Source organism: Coturnix japonica, chromosome 27 (assembly GCF_054131305.1).
Source record: "Coturnix japonica strain WE chromosome 27, WE-NBRP24, whole genome shotgun sequence".
In the NCBI taxonomy this organism is placed as follows: domain Eukaryota; kingdom Metazoa; phylum Chordata; class Aves; order Galliformes; family Phasianidae; genus Coturnix; species Coturnix japonica.
The window spans coordinates 397,430-419,205 of NC_140689.1; the positions used below are offsets into that span (position 1 = coordinate 397,430).

At 57.5% G+C, this 21,776-nt stretch overlaps 2 protein-coding genes across 3 annotated transcripts; both read left to right on the forward strand.

Moving 5' to 3' along the window:
* The first annotated feature begins 309 nt into the window (after positions 1–309).
* TAGLN2 (transgelin 2) lies at positions 310–5,931 on the forward strand. Its single transcript, XM_015884640.2, has 5 exons — positions 310–393; positions 3,058–3,239; positions 5,002–5,176; positions 5,271–5,373; positions 5,457–5,931. Exons 2-5 carry the CDS (start codon positions 3,060–3,062, stop codon positions 5,596–5,598), a joined length of 600 nt encoding a protein of 199 aa, XP_015740126.1. The 5' UTR covers positions 310–393; positions 3,058–3,059; the 3' UTR covers positions 5,599–5,931.
* Positions 5,932–6,578: 647 nt separating this feature from the next.
* Positions 6,579–17,284, forward strand: CFAP45 (cilia and flagella associated protein 45). Of its 2 annotated transcripts, none has more exons than XM_085524557.1 (11): positions 6,579–6,717; positions 10,066–10,184; positions 12,884–13,096; positions 13,665–13,829; positions 14,016–14,194; positions 14,589–14,718; positions 14,946–15,092; positions 15,479–15,592; positions 15,693–15,886; positions 16,780–17,004; positions 17,140–17,284. In XM_085524557.1, exons 3-11 carry the CDS (start codon positions 13,028–13,030, stop codon positions 17,216–17,218), a joined length of 1,302 nt encoding a protein of 433 aa, XP_085380683.1. In that variant the 5' UTR covers positions 6,579–6,717; positions 10,066–10,184; positions 12,884–13,027; the 3' UTR covers positions 17,219–17,284. The 2 variants fall into 2 exon arrangements, with proteins under 2 accessions (XP_085380683.1, XP_015740127.2); XM_015884641.3 differs by having other exon boundaries at positions 12,884–13,025.
* Positions 17,285–21,776: the final 4,492 nt, after the last annotated feature.

A 21,776-nucleotide genomic window follows, 5' to 3' on the forward strand; every position in this document is an offset into this window, starting at 1 on the left:
TCGACCACCGCGGTCCCTTCCATCCTCACCACGACCACCAAAGCCCCCCCCCCCCCCCCCCATATCACCTCGACCACCACGACCCCCCCCTCCCCATTATCACCCCATCCCCATCCCGGCCACTTCATCCCCCTTATCGTCCCACCGTCCCCTTATGGCCAATCAGCCCCCCCCCCATCTCTTAAAGTGCCCCCCCCCCCTCTTAAAGTGCCCCCCCCCCGTCCCATCGGGGCGGTGCGGTTCTCCCCCGTCCCGACGGTTCGGGTCCGCCCCGGGGTCGGGCGGTGCCGTTGCCGCCCCCTCCGCGGTGACATCAGCCGTGAAAAGGGAACGGGCGGCGGCATCCGCCACTGCGGGACCGCACCGGGACCGGGACCGGGATCGGCACCACAGGTACCGAGCGGGGCGGGGGGCACCGGCAGGGGGTGGGCACCGGGGGGTGGGCACGAAGGAAGGGGGGGGGGTTATGGGGATTTGGGGGGGGGTACCGGGTTTGGGTCTCCGGGTCGGGGTTCTCCGTTCTCAGCCTCCGTTGTTCCGGTCCATAAGGGCGGTTCCGTGATGACCCGCAGCACATTGCGGGGTAACGGCACCGCTCACCGCACCCGGGGTCGGTACCGGGAGCGGCTCTGGGTGCGGCTTCCGGCCCTACAGCCCCGGGGGGGGGAGCGGTTATCCCCGGGTCCCTGGTTCTGCGGCCGAACGCCCCCCCCTGCCATGGGGGTCCCCCCCTATAATGGCCCATGTCCCACCCGAGGGTCCCCTCCGCGATCCTACCGGATCCCGTTGACCCCTATGGGGACCGCGTGCGATCTTTGCGCTCCCCCCGGCGCTCCCTATTTGACTCCCTTTAAGACCCCTCCCTCCCCCCTCCCCGTTCACTCCCCTCCTCACTGCCCCTATTGGAGGGGGGTCCGTACGGTGTCTGTGTCCTCTGCGACCCCCCCCCCCTTCCCTTATTGCCCCCCAGCATGACGGTGTCCTCACTTTGGGCACCCGGGGGTGACAATGGGGTGGCAATGGGGTCTGCAAGGACAAACACAGCCCTATATTGGCCAAACTGGCTCCCACCCCCCCCTTGCCTCCCCTCCAGACAGCAGGCAAGCTTTGATCCCCCCCCCCCCCCCCCCATTGGCTCTGGGTGCTATGGGGAGCACCTTAATCCCCCCCCCCACCTCCGATATGGGGTGGCATTGGGAGCCCTAGTGGTACTTGGGGACGTTGGGTGGCAGTGGGTGATCTCTGGTTTGGAGTGTTTAAGGTTTTGGGGTACCCTGGTGAGGTTAAGGTGGCAATGGGGTGCCTTGATGGCAATGGGGTACCCTGGTGGCTTTGGGGTGCCTTGGTGGCATTGGGGTGACTCAGTGATATTGGGGTGATCCTGATGGCATTGAGGTAGCATTGGGGTGACCTTAAGGTGCTGGGATGCCCTCGATGCCATTGGGGTGCCTTGGTGACATTGGGGTGACCTTAAGGTTGGGGTGACCTCAAAGTTTGGGGTGATCTCATGGTGTTTGGGGGCACTTTGGTGGCATTGGGGTGACTTGGTGATGTGGGGTGACCTCAAAGTGTTGGGGTGATGCTGGTGACATTGGGATCCCCAAGTGATGCTGGGGTTCCTTGGTGGCGTTGGGGTGACCTCAAGGTTGGGGTACCTCGGTGACATCGGGGTCCCCCATATCTGGGTATATGTCTGCAATGGGGTCCAGGCTCAGCCCAGTCCTCCCCATGAGGAGCTTTTGGGATTGGGGTGTGCAGGGCAGAACGCACAGCCCCACATACCCACCCCATGGTTGTAGGGCATTGGGAGCACCCCGATATGGGATGCTGTCACACAGCCCTAGGGACCATTGGTCTCTTCACCCCATAGCGCCCTATAGGATGGGAGCCAGGGGCGTGTGGGGCTGTTGGGGTGTGTGATGTGGGGCTCCCGGGGCCGCTCCCGGATCTGGCTCCGATCCCATACAAACGGGTGCAGTTTTGCAAACACAAAGTGAGTGGCTGCCAAATAATCTGAGCCAACACAATAGGGGAACTGGGGGGGGGGGGGGACCCAGCTGGGGTTGGGGTGGGTGGTTTGGGGTCAGGGTTGGGGTTTAGGGTTAGGGTTGGTGGGTCGGTTTAGGGCTGGGATTTACAGATGGGTTTTGGGGTTAGAGTTGGTGGTTGAGGTTTAAGTTTGGTGTCTGGGGTTAGGGATGGATTTTAGGGTTGGGATGGTGATGTGGGGGAACCCCAAGTGGGCTTTTGGATGGGGTTGGGGTTGGGATTAGAGTTGGGGTTGGGATTAGAGTTGGTGGTTGGGGTTCAGGTTGGGGTTCGGGACTTGGGATGGAGTTTAGGGCTGGGTGGGCATGGGTGCTGCCATTGGGATGGTAATGTGGGGGGGACCCCAAGTGGACCCTTGGATGGCAGGGGTTGGGATTAGAGTTGATGGTTGGGGTTCAGGGCTTGGGATGGAGTTTAGGGCTGGGTGGGCATGGAGTGGTGCTGCCATTGGGATGGCAATGGAGGGGGACCCCAAGTGGACCTTTGGATGGCATTGGTGGTTGGAGTTGGGATTTAGGGTTGGGGTTGAGATTAGAGTTGGTGGTTGGGGTTCAGGTTGGGGCTTGGGGCTCGGGGTGGAGTTTAGGGTTGGGTGGGCATGGAGTGGTGCTGCCATTGGGATGGCAATGGAGGGTGACCCCAAGTGGACCTTTGGATGGCATTGGTTGGGGTTGGGGTTTGGAGCTCGGGATGGAGTTTAGGGTTGGTTGAGCATGGAGTGGTGCTGCCATTGGGATGGCATTGTGGGGTGACCCCAAGTGGACCTTTGGCTGGTGTTGGTTGGGGTTGGTTGGGCACACAGTGGGGTTGCCACTATTGGGATGGGAAAGCGTGGGGACTCCAAGGAGGGGCCGTGCACCCCAATGCCATCAGCACAGCCCTGGGCAGGAAGCAGGGAGCGCCTGGCACGGGCGATAAGGACTGGGCAGATATCCCAGGGGAAGGGCAGTGCCGGGAGGTGTCACCATGTCCCCAAGGGAAGATGGGTGACACGGGGTGCCCTTACAGGCATGGCAAACAGGGGACCATCGTATGGGCTGAGCCGGGAGGTGCAGCAGAAGATCGACCGTCAGTACGACCCCGAATTGGAGCAGCTGTTGGTGCGTTGGATGGTGGGGCAATGTGGGGACGACATCTCCCAACCCACGCCTGGGCGGGATGGATTCCAGCAGTGGCTCAAGGATGGCACCGTGAGTCCTTTATGGGGGCGTGGGGAGTGCTATGGGGTCGGAGTGGGGTTAAGGGAGGGTCGTGGTGTCCCCTCAGCTGATGGTGGGGCGGTTGTGGTGCCACCATATTGGGTTGGCCATGGTGTCTCCTTACCTAACATTGGGGTCATGATGTCTCCTTACCTAATGTTGGGGTCATCAAGGTGCCACCATATTGAGGTGGTTTTGGTGTTCCCTTAACTAACATTGGGGTCATCATTGTGCCACCGTATTGAGGTGGTCTTGGTGTCCCATTACGTAACGTTGGGGTCATCATGGTGCCACCACATTGGGTTGGTCATGATGTCCCTTTACTTAACATTGGGGTCATCATGGTGCCATTGCTTTGGGGAGGTCACCGTGTCCCCTTACCTAACGTTGGGGTCATGATAGTGCCACCATATTGGGTTGGTCATGATGTCTCCTTATCTAATGTTTGGGGTCATGATGGTGCCACCATATTGGGTTGGTTTTGGTGTCCCCTTACCTAAAATTGGGGTCATCATGGTGCCACCATATTGGACTGGTCATGATGTCCCTGGACTTAACATTGGGGTCACCATGTTGCCACCACATTAGGCTGGTCGTGATGTCCCTTCACCTGATGTTTGGGGTGGTCGTGGTGTCACCAGGTTGAGGAGGCCAAGGTGCCACAATACTGAAGTTGTCCTGGCATCCCCTTACCTAACATTGGGGTCATCGTGATGCCATCGCTTTGGGGTGGGCCTGGTGTCCCTTCACCTGATGTTGGGGTCATCATATTGAGTTAGCTATGGTGTCACCTCATTGGGTTGGTCTTGGTGTCACCACATTGGGTTGGTCTTGGTGTCACCGCATTGAGTTGGTCTTGGTGTCACCGCATTGGGTTGGTCTTGGTGTCTCCACATTGGGTTGGTCTTGGTGTCACCACGTTGGGTTGGTCTTGGTGTCACCACGTTGGGGTGGTCTTGGTGTCACCGCATTGAGTTGGTCTTGGTGTCACCGCATTGGGTTGGTCTTGGTGTCTCCACATTGGGTTGGTCTTGGTGTCACCACGTTGGGTTGGTCTTGGTGTCACCACGTTGGGGTGGTCTTGGTGTCACCACATTGGGATGGTCTTGGTGTCACCGCATTGGGATGGTCTTGGTGTCTCCACATTGGGTTGGTCTTGGTGTCACCGCATTGGGATGGTCTTGGTGTCTCCACATTGGGTTGGTCTTGGTGTCCCCACATTGGGTTGGTCTTGGTGTCACCGCATTGGGATGGTCTTGGTGCCACCTCATTGGGTTGGTCTTGGTGTCACCGCATTGGGTTGGTCTTGGTGTCACCGCATTGGGTTGGTCTTGGTGTCACCACGTTGGGTTGGTCTTGGTGTCACCGCATTGGGTTGGTCTTGGTGTCACCGCATTGGGTTGGTCTTGGTGTCACCACGTTGGGTTGGTCTTGGTGCCACCTCATTGGGTTGGTCTTGGTGTCACCGCATTGGGTTGGTCTTGGTGTCACCGCATTGGGTTGGTCTTGGTGTCACCACATTGGGTTGGTCTTGGTGTCACCACATTGGGTTGGTCTTGGTGTCACCGCATTGAGTTGGTCTTGGTGTCACCACGTTGGGGTTGGTCTTGGTGTCTCCACATTGGGTTGGTCTTGGTGTCTCCACATTGGGTTGGTCTTGGTGTCTCCACATTGGGTTGGTCTTGGTGTCACCGCATTGGGTTGGTCTTGGTGCCCCTGTGACCCCATTTCTATCCCCCACTGATGCCCCCAGGTCCTGTGCCGCCTCATCAACAGCCTCTACCCACGGGGCCAAGCACCGGTGGCCAAAATCCAGCCATCCTCCATGGCCTTCAAGCAGATGGAGCAGATCTCACAGTTCCTTCAGGCTGCTGAACGTTACGGCATCGCCGCCACCGACATCTTCCAGACGGTGGATCTATGGGAAGGTGAGAGGGATGAGGAACGATGGGGTGACCCCAAATGTCCCCTAATAAAAGGGGGGTGGTGACTATATTGGTTACCATGTTGGTAACTATATAGGGAAGAACATGGCGTGCGTGCAGAGGACGCTGATGAACCTGGGCAGCTTGGCGGTGGCCAAAGGCGATGGGCTCTTCGTTGGAGACCCCAACTGGTTCCCCAAGTAGGTGATGGGGGTTATTTAGAGGTGGGTATGGGGTGATGTGGGGTGATGATGTGGGGTGACCCCTATGCTGGTGCCCATAGGAAATCACAGGAGAACCGGCGCGTCTTCTCAGAGGATAAACTGAAGGAGGGGCAGAGCGTCATCGGGCTGCAGATGGGCACCAACCGTGGGGCCTCGCAGGCGGGCATGACGGGCTACGGGATGCCCCGACAGATCCTCTGAGCAGCCCCAAATCCCCCCCCCCTAAACCCCAAAGCTTCCATGGGGCTGAGGGGGAAGGGGGGGGAGACCCCAAAGCGCATCGCTCTTCCCCATGGACCCCTCCCCCACCCCCCCATGGACCACCCCATGGACCCCTCTGTGGACCAATTGGGGCTGTGCCCGCCCTCCAGGACCAAAATCTATGGGTTTTTATATAATTATTATTATGTTTTCATATCATTCCCTCCCCCCTCCCATCCCAACACCGCTGTGCCTTGGGGGGGGGGGCCGTGCTGGGTAGAGCCCCCACCCACATAGTGGCTCTCATCCCAATAAATGGCCCCTTGTTGTTTATATGGACTGAGAGTGGTTGTGGGGGGCAACAGGGGGGTATGGGGTGTCCCCCCCCCCCTAAATATGGTGCCCAGTGGCTCTTGGGGTAAGTAAGAGGCACAGAGGGGGGGTCCAGGTGTGGGGTGGGGGCACTCAGACCATGGAGGGTGGGCTGGTGGTAATGAGGGGGGATGGGGGAGGAAGCCCCCCACCCCACCCCACATCATCCACCCCAAGGGACCCTATAAAGGGGGGGGCAGTGGGTGAGCACGTGGGGGTGGGGCTAATGGATGTGAGCGGGGCTTGTGGGTGGGGGCGGGGCTGAGCCCCACGTGGAGGGGGGGGGCAGGGACACGCGTGGATGGGACACGGGAACGTGGAGGGGAATGGAGCCCTCAGCCACGAGTGGGAGCTCAGAGTGGGGGGGTGATGGGTGATGGGAGGGCATAAATGGTGATAGAGTGGAAAAGGACACGAATAGAGCATGGAGGTGTGTGTGGGGGGGGACATGAGGGCTCAGACGGCTCCACGCGTGGAGGAAACACCGCGTGGGCACAGCCGGGACGAAACACCCCCCAGCCACCATAGAGTCGGCTCCGCGCTGCCTAGAGCGGCCCCCTCCGTGCCGGCCCCGCCCCCTTCGCGTCGCGTTGCCATGGGAACGAGCCGCCATTGCTGTTGTGTTGACGGAGCGGGACGGTGCAAGGCCTCACCGGACACAGCGCTCACAAAACCGGCTCCATGAAATCCTACAGCCGCTACCGGACACGGGCACGGAGCACCGAGGTGGATGAGAGCCTGTTTGGGGTGAGGGGGGGGGCAATGGGGCTCACCCCCCTCGTTGGGCCTGGAAACCCAACTCTAGGCCTCAGACCCCCACCCATGGGCCTGGGACCCCACCAGGCCTCGGACCACCCCCTCACTGTGGGCCCAAGGGGCTGGACCCCCCCTCAATGCTTTGCTATAAGGAAGGCCTGTATTGTTTTTTAGGGTATGGGGTGGGCACAGGGGCTGAACACCCCCTCAATGGGGCTCTCCCCCCTCCTTTGGGCCTGGAAGCCCCCTCTAGGCCTCAGACACCCCACCCGTGGGCCTGGGACCCCACCAGGCCTTGGACCACCCCCTCACTGTGGGCCCAAGGGGCTGGACCCCCCCCTCAATGCTTTGCTATGAGGAAGGCCTGTGTTGTTTTTGGGGTGGGGGACTAAACCCCCCCTCAATGAGGCTCTCCCCCCTCATTGGGCCTGGAAACCCTCTCTAGGCCTCAGACCCCCACCCATGGGCCTGGGACCCCCACCAGGCCTTGGACAACCCCCTCACTGTGGGCCCAAGGGGCTGGATCCTCCCCCAAAGGCTTTGCTATAAGGAAGGTCTGTGTTGTTTTTTGGGGGGGGTCTAAACCCCCCCTTAATGAGGCTCTCCCCCCTCGTTGGGCCTGGAAGCCCCCTCTAGGCCTCAGACCCCCACCCGTGGGCCTGGGACCCCCACCAGGCCTTGGACCACCCCCTCAGTGTGGGCCCAAGGGGCTGAACCCCCCCTCAATGCTTTGCTATGAGGAAGGCCTGTGTTGTTATGGGGTTGGGGGGGGCACAGGGGCTGAACACCCCCTCAATGGGGCTCTTCCCCCTCCTTGTTGGGCCTGGAAGCCCCCTCTAGGCCTCAGACCCCCACCCATGGGCCTCGGACCCCACCAGGCCTTGGACAACCCCCTCACTGTGGGTTGGAGGGGCTGGACCCCCCCCTCAATGCTTTGCTATAAGGAAGGCCTGTGTTGTTTTGGGGGGGGGGGGTCTAAACCCCCCCCTCAATGAGGCTCTCCCTCCCTCTTTTTGGGCCTTGAAACCTCCCTCTTTGGGCCTGGAAGCCCCCTCTAGGCCTCAGACCCCCACCCATAGGCCTGGGACCCCACCAGGCCTCAGAACACCCCCCCCACTGTGGACCCAAGGGGCTGGACCCCCCCCCTCAATGCTTTGCTATGAGGAAGGCCTGTGTTGTTATGGGGGGGTGGGGGACTAAATCCCCCCTCAATGAGGCTCTCCCCCCTCATTGGGCCTGGAAACCCAACTCTAGGCCTCAGACCCCCACCCATGGGCCTGGGACCCCCACCAGGCCTCGGACCACCCCCTCCCTCACTGTGGGCCCAAGGGGCTGGACCCCCCCTTCAATGCTTTGCTATAAGGAAGGTCTGTGTTTTGTTTTTTTTGGGGGGGGGGCACACAGCCACCAACCCCATCAGTGTGTGCCCCCCCCCCCCCAAAACAACACAGACCTTCGTTATAGCAAAGCCCCCACCTCTGCCCTATGGCCCCATAGAACAGCTTTATGGCACCTAACAGCCTTCAGGTCTAAGTCCACAGCTCTGGGAGCCACCCCACATCCCCAATCCCTATTGGGATCCCTATAAAGGTTCTTTCTCCACCCTTTAAGGACTATGGGGCCAACGCAGCCAAGAAACAGCAGCAAAATAAAGACCAACTCGACTCCTTTTAGAAGAGAGGAAGGAAAAACCACGTCACATCACCCACCTCCGCTCTGGGCTCCATCCCCAGCAGCTGCTCCATGCAATTATCACAGCGTCTATCAGGGCTGCATTACAACATTCCTACAATCATTAATGGGGTTTTTAAAGGCGGATCCGGGCTTGTTCTCTAAGCTCTGAGGCTGCCAATGCCTGAACGCTGCCGTTATCTGTTGGCGTTAGAGCCCGGCCCTGTAATTAAACACGCAGCTGATAGTGGTGATGGATGAGAAATGAACCCTGAGGGCACTGAGCTGCTCTGCCCTATAGGCTGAGCCCCACTGCGGTGTGTGGGGTGGGCACGGGGCTGGACCCGGACCCACAGCCTCAGGTTTAAGGAGGAAATGGGGTATTGAGAGGGCAATGGGATCCTCACTGCATGGAGATGTGGGTGACCATCATAGGAGGTGCCCGAGGACATGGATGGGGCTGTGGGCATCGTGAGCTGGTGAGGAGCACCCAGCCAGTGGTAAAGTGTGGGGCTGGGGGGGATTTGGGATCCTTCCTGACCCAACTTGGTTGGGATCCCATGGTTCTGTAACATTTGGGGTCCCTTCCAACCCAACCACATTGAGATCCCATGGTTCTATGATCTTTAGGGTCCCTTCCAACCCAACCATGATGGGATCCCATGGTTCCACATTACTTGGGGTCCCTCTCACCCCAACCACGTTGGGATCCCATGGTTCTGTAACATTTGGGGTCCCTTCCAACCCAACCATGTTGGAATCCCGTGGTTCTATAATATTCAAGGTCCCTCTTAACCCAACCATGATGGGATCCCATGGTTCCATATTACTTGGGGGCCCTTCTGCCCCAACCACACCGGGATCCCATGGTTCTGTATTATTTGGGGTCCCTTCTGACCAACCACATTGGGATCCCATGGATCTATAATATTCAAGGTCCCTCTCACCCCAACCATGATGGGATCCCATTGTTCTATAACATTTGGGGTCCCTTCTGCCCCAACCACATTGGGATCCCATGGTTCTATGATCTTTAGGGTCCCTTCCAACCGAACCACATTGGGATCCCATGGTTCTATATTATTTGGGGTCCCTTCTTTTCCAACCACTTTGGGATCCCATGGTTCTGTATTATTTGGGGTCTCTTCTGTCCCAACCACGTTGGGATCCCATGGATCTATAACATCTGGGGTCCCTTCCACCCCAATGTTGTGAAGTTGAGGATACAGCCCGTTCCCAAACTCCACCCCCAGCACATGGAAGAGGAGGAGGTTATAAGGAGTGGGGCGGAGCGGGGTCCGCCCCATAAGGAGCATCGCCCCACTGGGTGGCGCTGCCACCTCGAGAGCGGGGACCTCAATGGGGCGGCTGGGCTGGGAGAGGAGGAGTGGGACCTATGGTGATCAGTATGGTGGTCCCTATGGTGATCCCTATGGTGGTCCCTATGGTGGTCCCTATGGTGGTCCCTATGGTGGTCCCAGGGGGGTTTATTGATGTTATGTGGCACTTTAGGGGGGTATTTGTGCCACCAACAGAGGACACACGGAGCTGCCCCCCCCCCCCCAGCCAGGCGCTGTGTTTTACATGCTGTGATCTCACGTTGCTGCGATGGGGGTTTATACATCGGTTCCCCCCCCCCTCATTTAATGTTGGGGTCCTTCCTCGCAGCCCCCCGGCCCCATCGTGCTCCTCCAAGATGCGCGCAGCGCTCCCAAATCCGCCTCCTGTTCTCAGCACCGCCCCGAAACCATCCAGCTGCTCAGCAACGACCACGTCCGCAGCCTCGTGTGAGTCACACCCGGGGGGGCACCCACCACAAACACCCCTTCAAGCCCCCCCAAACCCCCTTAACCCCCTCCAGACCCCCCAACCCCCCCCCCAGACCACCTTAATACCCTCCAAACACCCCTTAACCCCCTCCAGACCCCCTTATTCCCCCCCAAACCCCCTTAACCCCTCCCAGACCCCCTTAATACCCTCCAAACACCCCTTAACCCTCTCCAGACCCCCTTATTCCCCCCCAAACCCCCTTAACCCTCTCCAGACCACCTTAACACCCCAAACCCTCTTAAACCCCTCCAGACTCCCTTAATCCCTCCAAACCCCTTTAACTCCCCCAAACACCCCTTCAAGCCCCTCCAAACCTCCTTAACCCGCTCCAGACTCCCTTAACCCCCCCTCTCCAAACACCCTTTAACCCATTTCAGACCCCCTTAACCCCCCCCAAACATCCCTTAACCCCTTTAAGCCCCTCCAAACATCCCTTAACCCCCTCTAAACCCCCTTAACCTCCCCCCAAACCCCCTTAACCCCCCTCCAGACCCTCTTAAGCCCACAAAGCCCCCTTAATCCCCCCAACCCCTTTAACCCCCTCCTGACACCCTAACCCCCCCCAAATCCCGTTAGCCCTCCCCAAACCCCCTTAACCCCCTCCAGACCCCCTCAACCCCCCCAAAGCCCCCTTAACCCCCACCAGACCCCCTTAACTCCCTCCAAACCCCCTTAACTCCCCAAACCCCCTTAACCCCCTCGAGACCCCCTTAACACCCCCAAGCCCCCCTAACCCCCTCCAAAACCCCTTAACACCCTCCAAACCCCCTTAAACCCCCTCCAGACCCCCTTAACTCCCCCTCCAAACCCCCTTAACACCCTCCAAACCCCCTTAAACCCCCTCCAGACCCCTTTAACACCCCCTCTCCAAACACCCTTTAACCCATTTCAGACCCCCTTAACCCCCCCCAAACACCCCTTAACCCCTTTAAGCCCCTCCAAACCCCCTTAACTCCCTCCAGACCCCCTTAACGCCCCCCAAACCCCCTTAACCCCCTCCAGACCCTCTTACCCCCCTCCAGATCCCCTCAACACCCCCCCAATCCCCCTTAACCCCCACCAGACCCCCTTAACTCTCTACAAACCCCCTTAACAACCCCAAACCCCCTTAACCCGCTCCAAACCCCCTTAGCCCCCCACCCCACCCCCTCCAGACCCTCTTATTCCCCCCCCAAACCCCATTAACCCTCTCCCGACCCCCTTAAACCCCTCCAAACCCCCTTATCCCCCCTCAACCCCCCCCAAGTCCCCTTAATCCCCTCCAGACCCCCTTCACCCCCCCCACATCCCCCTTAACCCCCCTATAAACACACCCACAAACCCCCCCCAGTGCCAAACACCCCCAAGCGATGGCGGTGCCCCCTCCCCCGGCTGTTTGTCCATCAGGTTGAGCAGTCAGAAGCCGGCTCTAATTACACCACCTCATTAAAAACCTACAGGGCACAGTGCCATTATCCCGGGCAAACCCCATTGAGCCTCATTTTAACCCTCCCCCCCCCCTTTTTTACCTCCCCATAAAGACCCACATCCACAGCCCTTCACGTTGGGCACTCAGACCTCTTGACTTATGGGACCACAGCCCATATTTCCCCCTTATGGACCCATTAAGGAAACATTTGGGTTCCCTTTTTCCCATTCCTAAAAATGAAGGTGTAGGTTGAGCACCCCAAACACAGCTCAGGCTGCGGTCACGGAGTCACCCCATTTATTAGATCCATTGGTGTCACTACCCATTCTTTAAAGCGTCCTGGAATCCGATGCTGTGATGCTGCAGCATTTATTATGCAGGTATCTGTCCCAAGGGTGGATGAAAAGGTGACACATAATAACAGTGACTGCATCCTTAGTCCCCAGAGCTCTTCAAAGTGCCCCATAGGTTTTGCCTTAATGCACCTCACGCGTCTCCGTCCTAATTAAAACTCACCTGGAAAGGAAAGAAAAGAAAGAAACCCAACCCTGGCCTCATTAGCTGCATTTTTTACACGTGGGGGAAATAGGGGCACTGAGCTGGTTTCCTCTTAGACTGACTCACTGTGGGGCAGAGCTGCGTCCTCCCCACACACTGAACTCATTGCATCCTACAGTGCTGCAGCCCCACATCCCAACCCCCCCCATAATGTGGGGCTGGGTTGACCTGAAGCACTTTGGCTGCTGTGTGTGGGGCTCTGAAGGAGCCCCATAGCCCCATAGCCTGGCTGCCATCCCTCTCTATTCAGTACAGGGATGTCACAGCATTGAAGTGACACCAGGAGGGTTTGGGGGTGGGTTTGGGGGTCCTGAAGGACATTGCAGCACTGACTGCTCTGCTGTATGTGGGGCTCTTAAGGAGCCATTGGGGTTTCCTCTATGGCCTGGATACCATCCCTCTCTATTCAGTACAGGGATGTCACAGCATTGAAGTGACACCAGGAGGGTTTGGGGGTGGGCTTGGGGGTCCTGAAGGACATTGTAGCACTGATTGCTCTGCTGTGTGTGGGGCTCTAAAGGCAATTGGGGTCTGCCCCATAGCCTGGCTGCCATCCCTCTCTATTCAGTACAGGGATGTCACAGCATTGAAGTGACACTATGTGACACCAGGAGGGTTTGGGGGTGGGTTTGGGGGGTCCTGAAGGACATTGCAGCACTGATTTCTCTGCTCTGTGCCCTCCTTTCACAGCGTCCCCACAGAGAACCCGGTGCCATCCCTCATCATCAGCCTGCAGGACTTCCAGCGCATCCAGGAGTCATCCCGAGTGCTGAGCAAGGAGCAGCGTGAAGCTCAGCTGGCAGCCAGGAAAGCACAGAAGGAGGCTCAACTTGTATGCACAACCCCCCACCATTGCCCACCCTTTACTGCTATGGGGGGTATCTATGGGGTGACCCCCACCCGGTGTGTGCAAACTCAATGTCTCTCCGACTCTCTGAGCCCAAGAGGGGTTGTAGGGGGGAGGTCTCAAAGTTTGCTGTACCCCATAGCTCCCCAAGACACCTCTGTGCTGCATTTCTGCCCCCTCTATAAGGGGTGTGGGGTATCTCCTTTAGAAGGGAGTGGGGTTTTGGCTTAGGGTTGGAGCTTATGGGTTATACAGGGTGATGGCCCAAGGGTGAAGGATGGTGGTCCAAGGTTCAGGATGGTGGAATGGGATACAAGAGTGGTGCTGCATGTGGGGTATCTCCTTTAGAAAGGAGTGGGATTTTGGCTTAGTGGTGGAGCCTATGGGTTATATAGGGTGATGGCCCAAGGGTGAAGGGTGGTGGTCCAAGATGGAATGGGATACAGGGTGGTGGCTCAGGGATGCAGGATGGTGCCCAAAGGGAGTAGGGTGATGACCCGGGGGTCAGGATGGTGGCTCAGGGTGTGGGATGGTGGCCCAGCAGTGCAGGTTGGTGGCCCAGGGCTGTGAGATGGTGACCCAGGGCTGCAGGATGGAGGCTCAGCTCTCCCCCTTTACCCATAGGAAGCCATGAATGAGCGTAAGACAGAGGGGAAGCGCAAAGCCCTCCTGCAGCAGAACAAGCCGAGCGACCTGGAGCAGGAGGCAAAGGAACGTGCCCAGCATCTGCTGCAGCGAGCAAACAGGATGCGCATGGAACAGGAGGATGAGATCAAGGAGTTCAGCGAGGTAAAGCCAGAGGGTCCCCATAGAATGAATGGGGAGAGGTGGCACCAGTTGCCCTGAGCCCCACAGGGCACTGTGGCACAGTGACAATGAGCTCTGAGCTGCACACTTGTCTTCTCCTTTCCCTTTTCCATCTCCTCTCTGTCTGTCCCCAACCACTGAGCCCAGGGACACGCACTGTCCCCACAGATGCTCATGGGTGTGAAATGCCACATGATCCGCGACACTCAGATCCTGGAGAAGAGGCAGATAGCCAAAGAGATGGAGGAGGAGGAGAAACGCCTGGCCAGGATGATGGAGGTGGAGAGGCAGAGGACCAATGAGATGCAGGAGGAGCTGGAACAGAGGAGGAAGCAGGAGATGATCAAGTGAGCAACAGGGCCCACTTTGGAGAGGTGGATTTGAAGGGTTTGGTGGATAAAGGGTCCGATGCTCTTCTTATCAGTAACACCATGGGATTGAGTGCAACCTTAGTGGTTTGCTAGTGGCACCCACAGCAGGGGTTGGGGTGTGAGGTCCCTTCCAACCCAACCATGCTCTGATCCCACAGTTCTCTGATCTTTGAGGTCCCTTCCACCCAACTATGTCATGATTCCACACTTCTATGGTCTTTGAGGTCCCTTCCAACCCAACCATACTCTGATCCCATGGAGCTCTGGTCTTTGAGGTCCCTTCCACCCAACTATGTTGTGATCCCACACTTCTATGGTCTTTGAGGTCCCTTCCAACCCAACCACGCCGTGATCCTATGGTTCTTCCCAGGGGTAGACAGGAGCTGGTGAGGCAGATAGAGAAGAACGCGGAGGATCGGGCGCTGAGGGCTGAGCAGAAGGACCAGGAGACCCAGGAGATGCTGCGGTACCTGGAGCACCTGAAGATGGAGGAGCTGAAGGTTTGCTGGGCAGGAACCAGGGGGCTGCTGGGGGGCAGGAGGAGATGAAGGCAGATTTTCACCTCTTGGAAGGGTGACCCGGTGCTGGGGGAGTCGGTCTCGGTGCAGAATTGAGGCTGTGGTCTCTTTGGGAGGCTGAGCCATCTTCCAAAGTGACTTTGAGCCATTGAGCTCCACATGGAGCAAACAGTCCATGCACCCCACGGACCCTCAGCTTTGTGCTTCAGGAGTTGGAGCAGAAGAAGGAGCAGCAGAAGAAAATCCAGGCTGAGATAAAACGCATCAACGATGAGAATCAGAGGTTCAAGAAGGAGCAGCTGGAGAAGGAGAAGATGGAGGACGAGAAGGTGCTCGAGTACCAGCGGCTGAAAATGGTACTGGGGCCAAGTGGGATGGAATGGGAGGGTGATGGGATGGAATGGGAGGGTGATGGGATGGGATTGAGGGTGATGGGATGCAGGGAGGGTGATGGGGTGGGATGGGATGGTGATGGGATGGAATGGGAGGGTGATGGGATGGAATGGGAGGGTGATGGGATGGAATGGGAGGGTGATGGGATGGAATGGGAGGGTGATAGGATGCAGGAGGGTGATGGGGTGGAATGGGATGGGATGAGATGGGATGGGATGGGATGGGATGGGATGGGATGGGATGGGGATGGGGATGGGATGGGATGGGATGGGATGGGATGGGAGGGTGATGGGATGGGATTGAGGGTGATGGGATGCAGGGAGGTACCACCAAACTCTGTCCCACGTAGGAGAGGGAGGCAGAGCTGGAAGCTGAGCAGGAGAAGATCCGTCGGGAGAAGGAGAAGGAGACGGCGCGGCTCAGGGCCATGCAGGAGAAGGCCCTCGACCAACAGGCAGAGAAGGTGAGGGCTGGAGGATCGTGGAGCAAGGAGCACAGCCATGCAAACCATCCCTCTGAGGCCTTCCAGCCTCACTGCCATCCCTTTCTGTCCCTATGGGAAGGATGCACTGAGAGCCAAACGCAGCCAGGAGGCGGCTGAACGGGAATGGAGGAGGAAGGAGAAGGAGAAAGCACAGAAGAAGGCTGAGATGGAAGAACAGCTGCGACAGGGCCGTAACAAACAGATTGCTGATAGGGAGCACTGCATGGCTGTGCAGGTGATGAGGGACCGCAAGGACTTCGAGCGCATCCTCCGGTGAGGTGGGATCTGTGCTGAGCTCAGCACGACAGCGTGTGGGCTCTGAAAGAGTGGGGGGCCATTAATATGGGCTGCCCAGGGTGGGAATGGGGTCACCGTGTTCAGAAAAGTGGAGATGTGGTGCCTGGGGATGTGGTGAGTGGGCCTGGGGGGGTGGGTTAGGTGTTGGGCTTGGGGAGTCTTGGAGGTCTTCTCCAACACTCATGGTTCTATGAGTAGGGATGTGTTGGGATTGGCCTTGGGGGTCTTGAGGGTCTTCTTCAGCCCTCATGGTTCTATGAGTGGAGATGGGTTGAGGTTGGCCATGGGGATCTTGGAGGTCTTCAACCTTTGTGGTTCAATGATTCTATTTAGGCTCATGGTTTAGTGGGGTTGGTGAGGATGGGTTGGATGTTGGGCTTTGGGTGTCTTGGAGGTCTTCTCCAACCCTCATGGTTCTATGAGTGGGGATGGGTTGGGGTTGGCCATGGGGATCTTGGAGGTCTTCAACCTTTGTGGTTCAATGATTCTATTTAGGCTCATGGTTTATGGGATTGGTGAGGATGGGTTGGGGTTGGCCTTGTTGGGGGGGGGGGATCTTAAAGGTCTTTTTCAACACAGAACCCCAGTTCTGTGGTTATTTCACACTGGGTTGGATCAGTGTGTTGACCTTGGAGGTCCATTTCCAACCCCAACACCTCCATGATTCCATCATTCTATCGTTGAAGAGTCCGGTTGATGACCTTGGAGGTCTTTTCTAACTTTAATGACTCTGTCATTGGACACAGCAGGGGTGGGTTGGTGGTTGAAGGTCTTGGAGGTCTTTTCCAACCCCAGCACCTCCATGATCCCATCGTTCTATCATTGAAGAGGCCGGTTGATGACCTTGGAGCTCTTCTCCCCACACTCAGGGCCCAGCAGGAGCAGATAGAGAAGGAGAAGGCAGAGGAGGCTCGGAGGGCAGCCCTGCAGTTGGCCCATGCCGATGATATCCGACGGCAGATAAAGGAGCTGCAGCAGCTGAAGGCCCAGGAGCGCATGGCTGCATTCGAGGAGAGCAAGAAGCTGAAGGAGGAAGTTGAGAAACGCAACCGACGCATCGCTCAGCTCAAACAGCAGAAGCTCAAGGAGTTCAGGTTGGTGCCCACGTCCCTAAATCCCATCCTGGCTCTTTGCTCTCCAACAGAACCCACTCTGGGTCTCTGTATCCCCCGTTTTGGGGTTGTTTGTATCCACAGCTCAGCCCAGCTGATGGTTTTTTCTCTATCCAGGGCTTCTGGCATCCCCGAGAAGTACTGTGCCCAGGTGGAGCGGTGGGCACGGGCTGAGACTCAGCCCCCCACGGAGTAGAAAGCAGCAGCTCAAGTTTCGTCTTTCTTAGGGCAGAGTTGTCTACAAACAAGAGATATTTATGGAGCAGGCAGCGTCTAATGTCCTTCTATTGCTTCCCACCGGCTGGTCAAGGTTAGGGTTACGGTTATGGTTGTGGTTGTGGTTGGGTTGGAGTTAGAGTTAGGGTTAGGGTTAGAATTGGGGTTAGGGTCAGGGTTGGGGTTGGGATTAAGGGTTGGGGTCATGGTTATGGTTGGGTTGGAGTTAGGGTTAGAGTTAGGGTTAGAATTGGGGTTAGGGTCAGGGTTAGGGTTGGGATTAAGGATTGGGGTTATGGTTAGGGTTGGGTTAGAGTTGGAGTTAGGGTTAGGGTTAGAATTGGGGTTAGGGTCAGGGTTGGGGTTGTGTGTGATTCTGTTGGGGTTAGAGTTAGGGTTGGGGTTATGGTTAGGGTCAGGGTTGGGCTAAATCTGGGTTTGAGGTTATGGTTAGGATTGAGATTGGAGTTGGAATTAGGGTTAGAATTGGGTTGGGGTTAGGGTCAGGGTTGGGTCTGAGGTTAGGGTGAGTGTTGGGGTTGGGTTGGAGCCTGTGTTAGAGTTAGGGTTAGGGTTAGAATTGGGATTGGATTTAGGGACAGGGTTAGGGATAGGGTTAGAATTGAGTTTGAGGTTAGGGTCAGGGTTAGGGTTTGGCTTGAGCTTGTGCTAGAGTTAGGGTTAGAACTGGGGTTAGAGTTAGGGTTAGGATTAGAATGGGGGTTGGGGTTAGGGTCAGGTTTGGGTTTGAAGTTAGGGTTAGGGTTAGGGTTAGAATTGGGTTTGAGGTTAGGGTTAGGGTTGGGGTTAGGGTTGGGCTGGAGCTTGTGTTAGAGTTAGGGTTAGGATTGGAATGAAGGTTGGGGTTAGGGTTAGGGTTGGGTTGGAGCTTGTGTTAGTTTTAGGGTTAGAATTGGGGTTGGGGTTAGGGTCAGAGTTGAGTAAGGGTTAGGTTGGGCATTATGGTTAGGGTCAAGGTTGTGTTAGGGTCGGATAGGGGTTGTGTTTAGTGTTAGGAACAGCCCCCTGCCCATCTTGCTGCTTGTTGGGGACAGGAGCATCCCCTGCCCTATTACTGGGGGGTTCTGCTGTGTCCCCATGACCCGACTGCAGCCCAACCCGCTGGAGTTAGGGTTAGAATTGGGGTTAGGGCCAGGGTTGGGTTAAGGCTGGGTTTGAGGTTATGGTTAGGGGTAAGGTTGGGGTTGGAGTTAGGGTTAGAGTTAGAATTGGAGTTGGGGTTAGGGTTAGAATTGGGGTTGGGGTTAGAGTTAGAATTGGGGTTGGGGTCAGGGTCAGGGTTTGGTTTGAGGTTTGGGTTGGGGTTGGGGTTGGGTTGGCAGTTGTGTTAGGGTTAGAGCTGGGGTTAGAATTGGGTTAGAGTTTGGGTTAGAATTGGGGTTGGAGTTAGGGTCAGGGTTGGGTTAGGGTTAGAGTTAGGGTTGGAATTGGGGTTGGGGTTAGGATCAGGGTTGTGTTTGAAGTTAGGGTTAGGGTTGGGGTTGGGTTGGAGCTTGTGCTAGAGTTAGGGTTAGGATTGGAATGAAGGTTGGGGTTAGGGTTAGGGTTGGGTTGGAGCTTGTGTTAGGGTTAGAATTGGGGTTGGGGTTAGGGTCAGGGCTGGGTAAAGGTTAGGTTGGGCATTATGGTTAGGGTCAAGGTTGTGTTAGGGTCGGATGGGGGTTGTGTTTAGTGTTAGGAGCAGCCCCCTGCCCATCTCGCTGCTTGTTGGGGACAGGAGCATCCCCTGCCCTATTACTGGGGGGTTCTGCTGTGTCCCCATGACCCGACTGCAGCCCAACCCGCTGGAGTTAGGGTTAGAATTGGGGTTAGGGTCAGAGTTGGGTTAAGGCTGGGTTTGAGGTTATGGTTAGGGATAGGGTTGGGGTTGGACTTAGGGTTAGAGTTAGAATTGGGGTTGGGGTTAGGGTCAGGGTTTGGTTTGAGGTTTGGGTTGGGGTTGGCGGTTGTGTTAGGGTTAGAGCTGGGGTTAGAATTGGGTTAGAGTTAGGATTAGAATTGGGGTTGGAGTTAGGGTCAGGGTTGGGTTAAGGTTAGAGTTAGCGTTGGAATTGGGGTTGGGGTTAGGGTCAGGGTTGTGTTTGAAGTTAGGGTTAGGGTTGGGGTTGGGGTTGGGTTGGAGCTTGTGTTAGTGTTAGGGTTAGAACTGGGGTTGGGGTTAGGGTCAGGGCTGGGTAAGGGTTAGGTTGGGCATTATGGTTAGGGTCAAGGTTGTGTTAGGGTCGGATGGGGGTTGTGTTTAGTGTTAGGAACAGCCCCCTGCCCATCTCGCTGCTTGTTGGGGACAGGAGCATCCCCTGCCCTATTACTGGGGGGTTCTGCTGTGTCCCCATGACCCGACTGCAGCCGAACCCACTGCCGTCCCTGCCCTGCTGCCTCCCCTCCCTATGAGCAGCTCTGGCTCAGCGCCGTGTCACCTCCAGCCCCGTGGCTGCGTCCTTATGAAGGGACAAAGCAAAGCGTCCAGAGAGTGATGCAAACCTCAGAACTCAACACGCACCAAAACCACAGCGGGACGGGGAACGGCGGCTTCAGAGGGATCCCATAGGAGTGGCCATGATTAATGACCCGAGCAGCTCCGAAATAAGGAGAGCAGGGAAAGGCCGGGCTGCCCGGGGCAGGGAAACAGCACGGGGGGGAATCCCACCTCCTCCTGCATCCCTGTTTGCCCTATGGGTGTCCCCAATGGGGCTGGACACCATAGGGCTGTATGGCCGCTTTTGGCTCACCCCAAGTTCTATGGGGTGCTCAGTGTGTCCACCCCCATCCCATGGGTCCCATCCCCACTGTGTTATGGGGCCGGCATTCAGTGTGTCCCCAATGATCACCCCCATCCCATGGGTCCCATCCCCACTGTGTTATGGGGCCGGCACTCAGTGTGTCCCCAATGATCACCCCCATCCCATGGGTCCCATCCCTGCTCTGTTATGGGGCCGGCACTCAGTGTGTCCCCAGTGATCACCCCCATCCCATGGGTCCCATCCCCACTGTGTGTTATGGGGCCGGCACTCAGTGTGTCCCCAATGATCACCCCCATCCCATGGGTCCCATCCCCACTGTGTGTTATGGGGCCGGTGACTCCCCACCCATCCCGTACCAGGAATGCAGAGCTACCAAACCTCATTGGGATCGTCCCCTCGGTGCCACCCCGGGGGCCCCAAATCACAGACGCTGCCCCAACAACACGTGCCCCTGTTCCCACTAAGGGTTAAAGGACAGCGATGAGCTCAGTGTGGGGCAGTAAATAGAGCAGCCGTGGCCCCGGGGAGCGTTTGGGGCCGGCAGGGAGGTGCTGCCCGTCCGGATGGGGCAGTGGATGGAAAACAGCCATGGAGCCGCGGGGCATCGAGTGACCGGAGCTGCCCTGAGTGTGGCACGGCCATATGGGCACAGTGGGGTGTGGGGTGATGATGGGGGGGGTCCTAAAGGTCGGGCAGCCCCCCCTTATGGCCTTTGTCAGCTCTATGGCATCCCTGCCCCCAACCCTTCCATCCCTTTGTGGTGCCCCTGGCCCCACACTGAGCTCTATGGTATCCCTGTCCCCATCCCTCTGTGGTGTCCCTGGCCCCATATTGCCTGTCCCCATCCCATCCATGGGCTCTGTGGGTCCCCCCCCCTCCATCCCCACCTCCCCAGACCCACTGCTGTCCCCACATGTCACCCAGGTGGGCTCGGTGGTCCCATTGCACTGACAGCATCCCCATCCCAAGGGGGCAGGACAGGAGGAGGGATCTATAGGGGATTAAGCCCATGGTCCAACCACACCTTTAAGCTCTCAAAGGGCCTTTGTCCCTCTCTGACACCAAAACCCTTTTGGGGCCGCGTGGGGCAGCACCACCGTCTCCCCAGGACCCTTCAGTTGGATCCCAAGTGCATCTTCCCCCACTGAACCCACTGCTCTGTCCACTGCTTATCATAGGGCGAGAGCCCCCAATGGGGTCTTCAACCCCAAATCCCCACCCCCACTGCTGGGAACAGACCCCACAGAGCACCCCATTGCCCCCATACCCATATTACAGCCCCTCTCCAATGGGCACCTCATTGCCCCTACACCCATATTACCCTCTCCAATGGGCACCCCATTGCCCCCATACCCATATTACAGCCCCTCTCCAATGGGCACCCCATTGCCCCTATACTCCTATTCCAGCCCCTCTCCAATGGGCACCCCATTGCCCCTAGACCCATATTACAACCCCTTTCCAATGGGCACCCCATTGCCCCTATACCCATATTACCCTCTCCAATGGGCACCCCATGGCCCCTATACCCATATTACCCTCTCCAATGGGCACCCCATTGCCCCTACACCCATATTACAACCCCTTTCCAATGGGCACCCCATTGCCCCTACACCCATATTCCAGCCCCTCCCCGATGGGCACCCCATTGCCCCCATACCCATATTACAGCCCCATTGCCCCTCTCCAATGGGCACCCCATGGCCCCTATACCCATATTACAGCCCCTCTCCAATGGGCACCCTATTGCCCCTACACCCATATTACCCTCTCCAA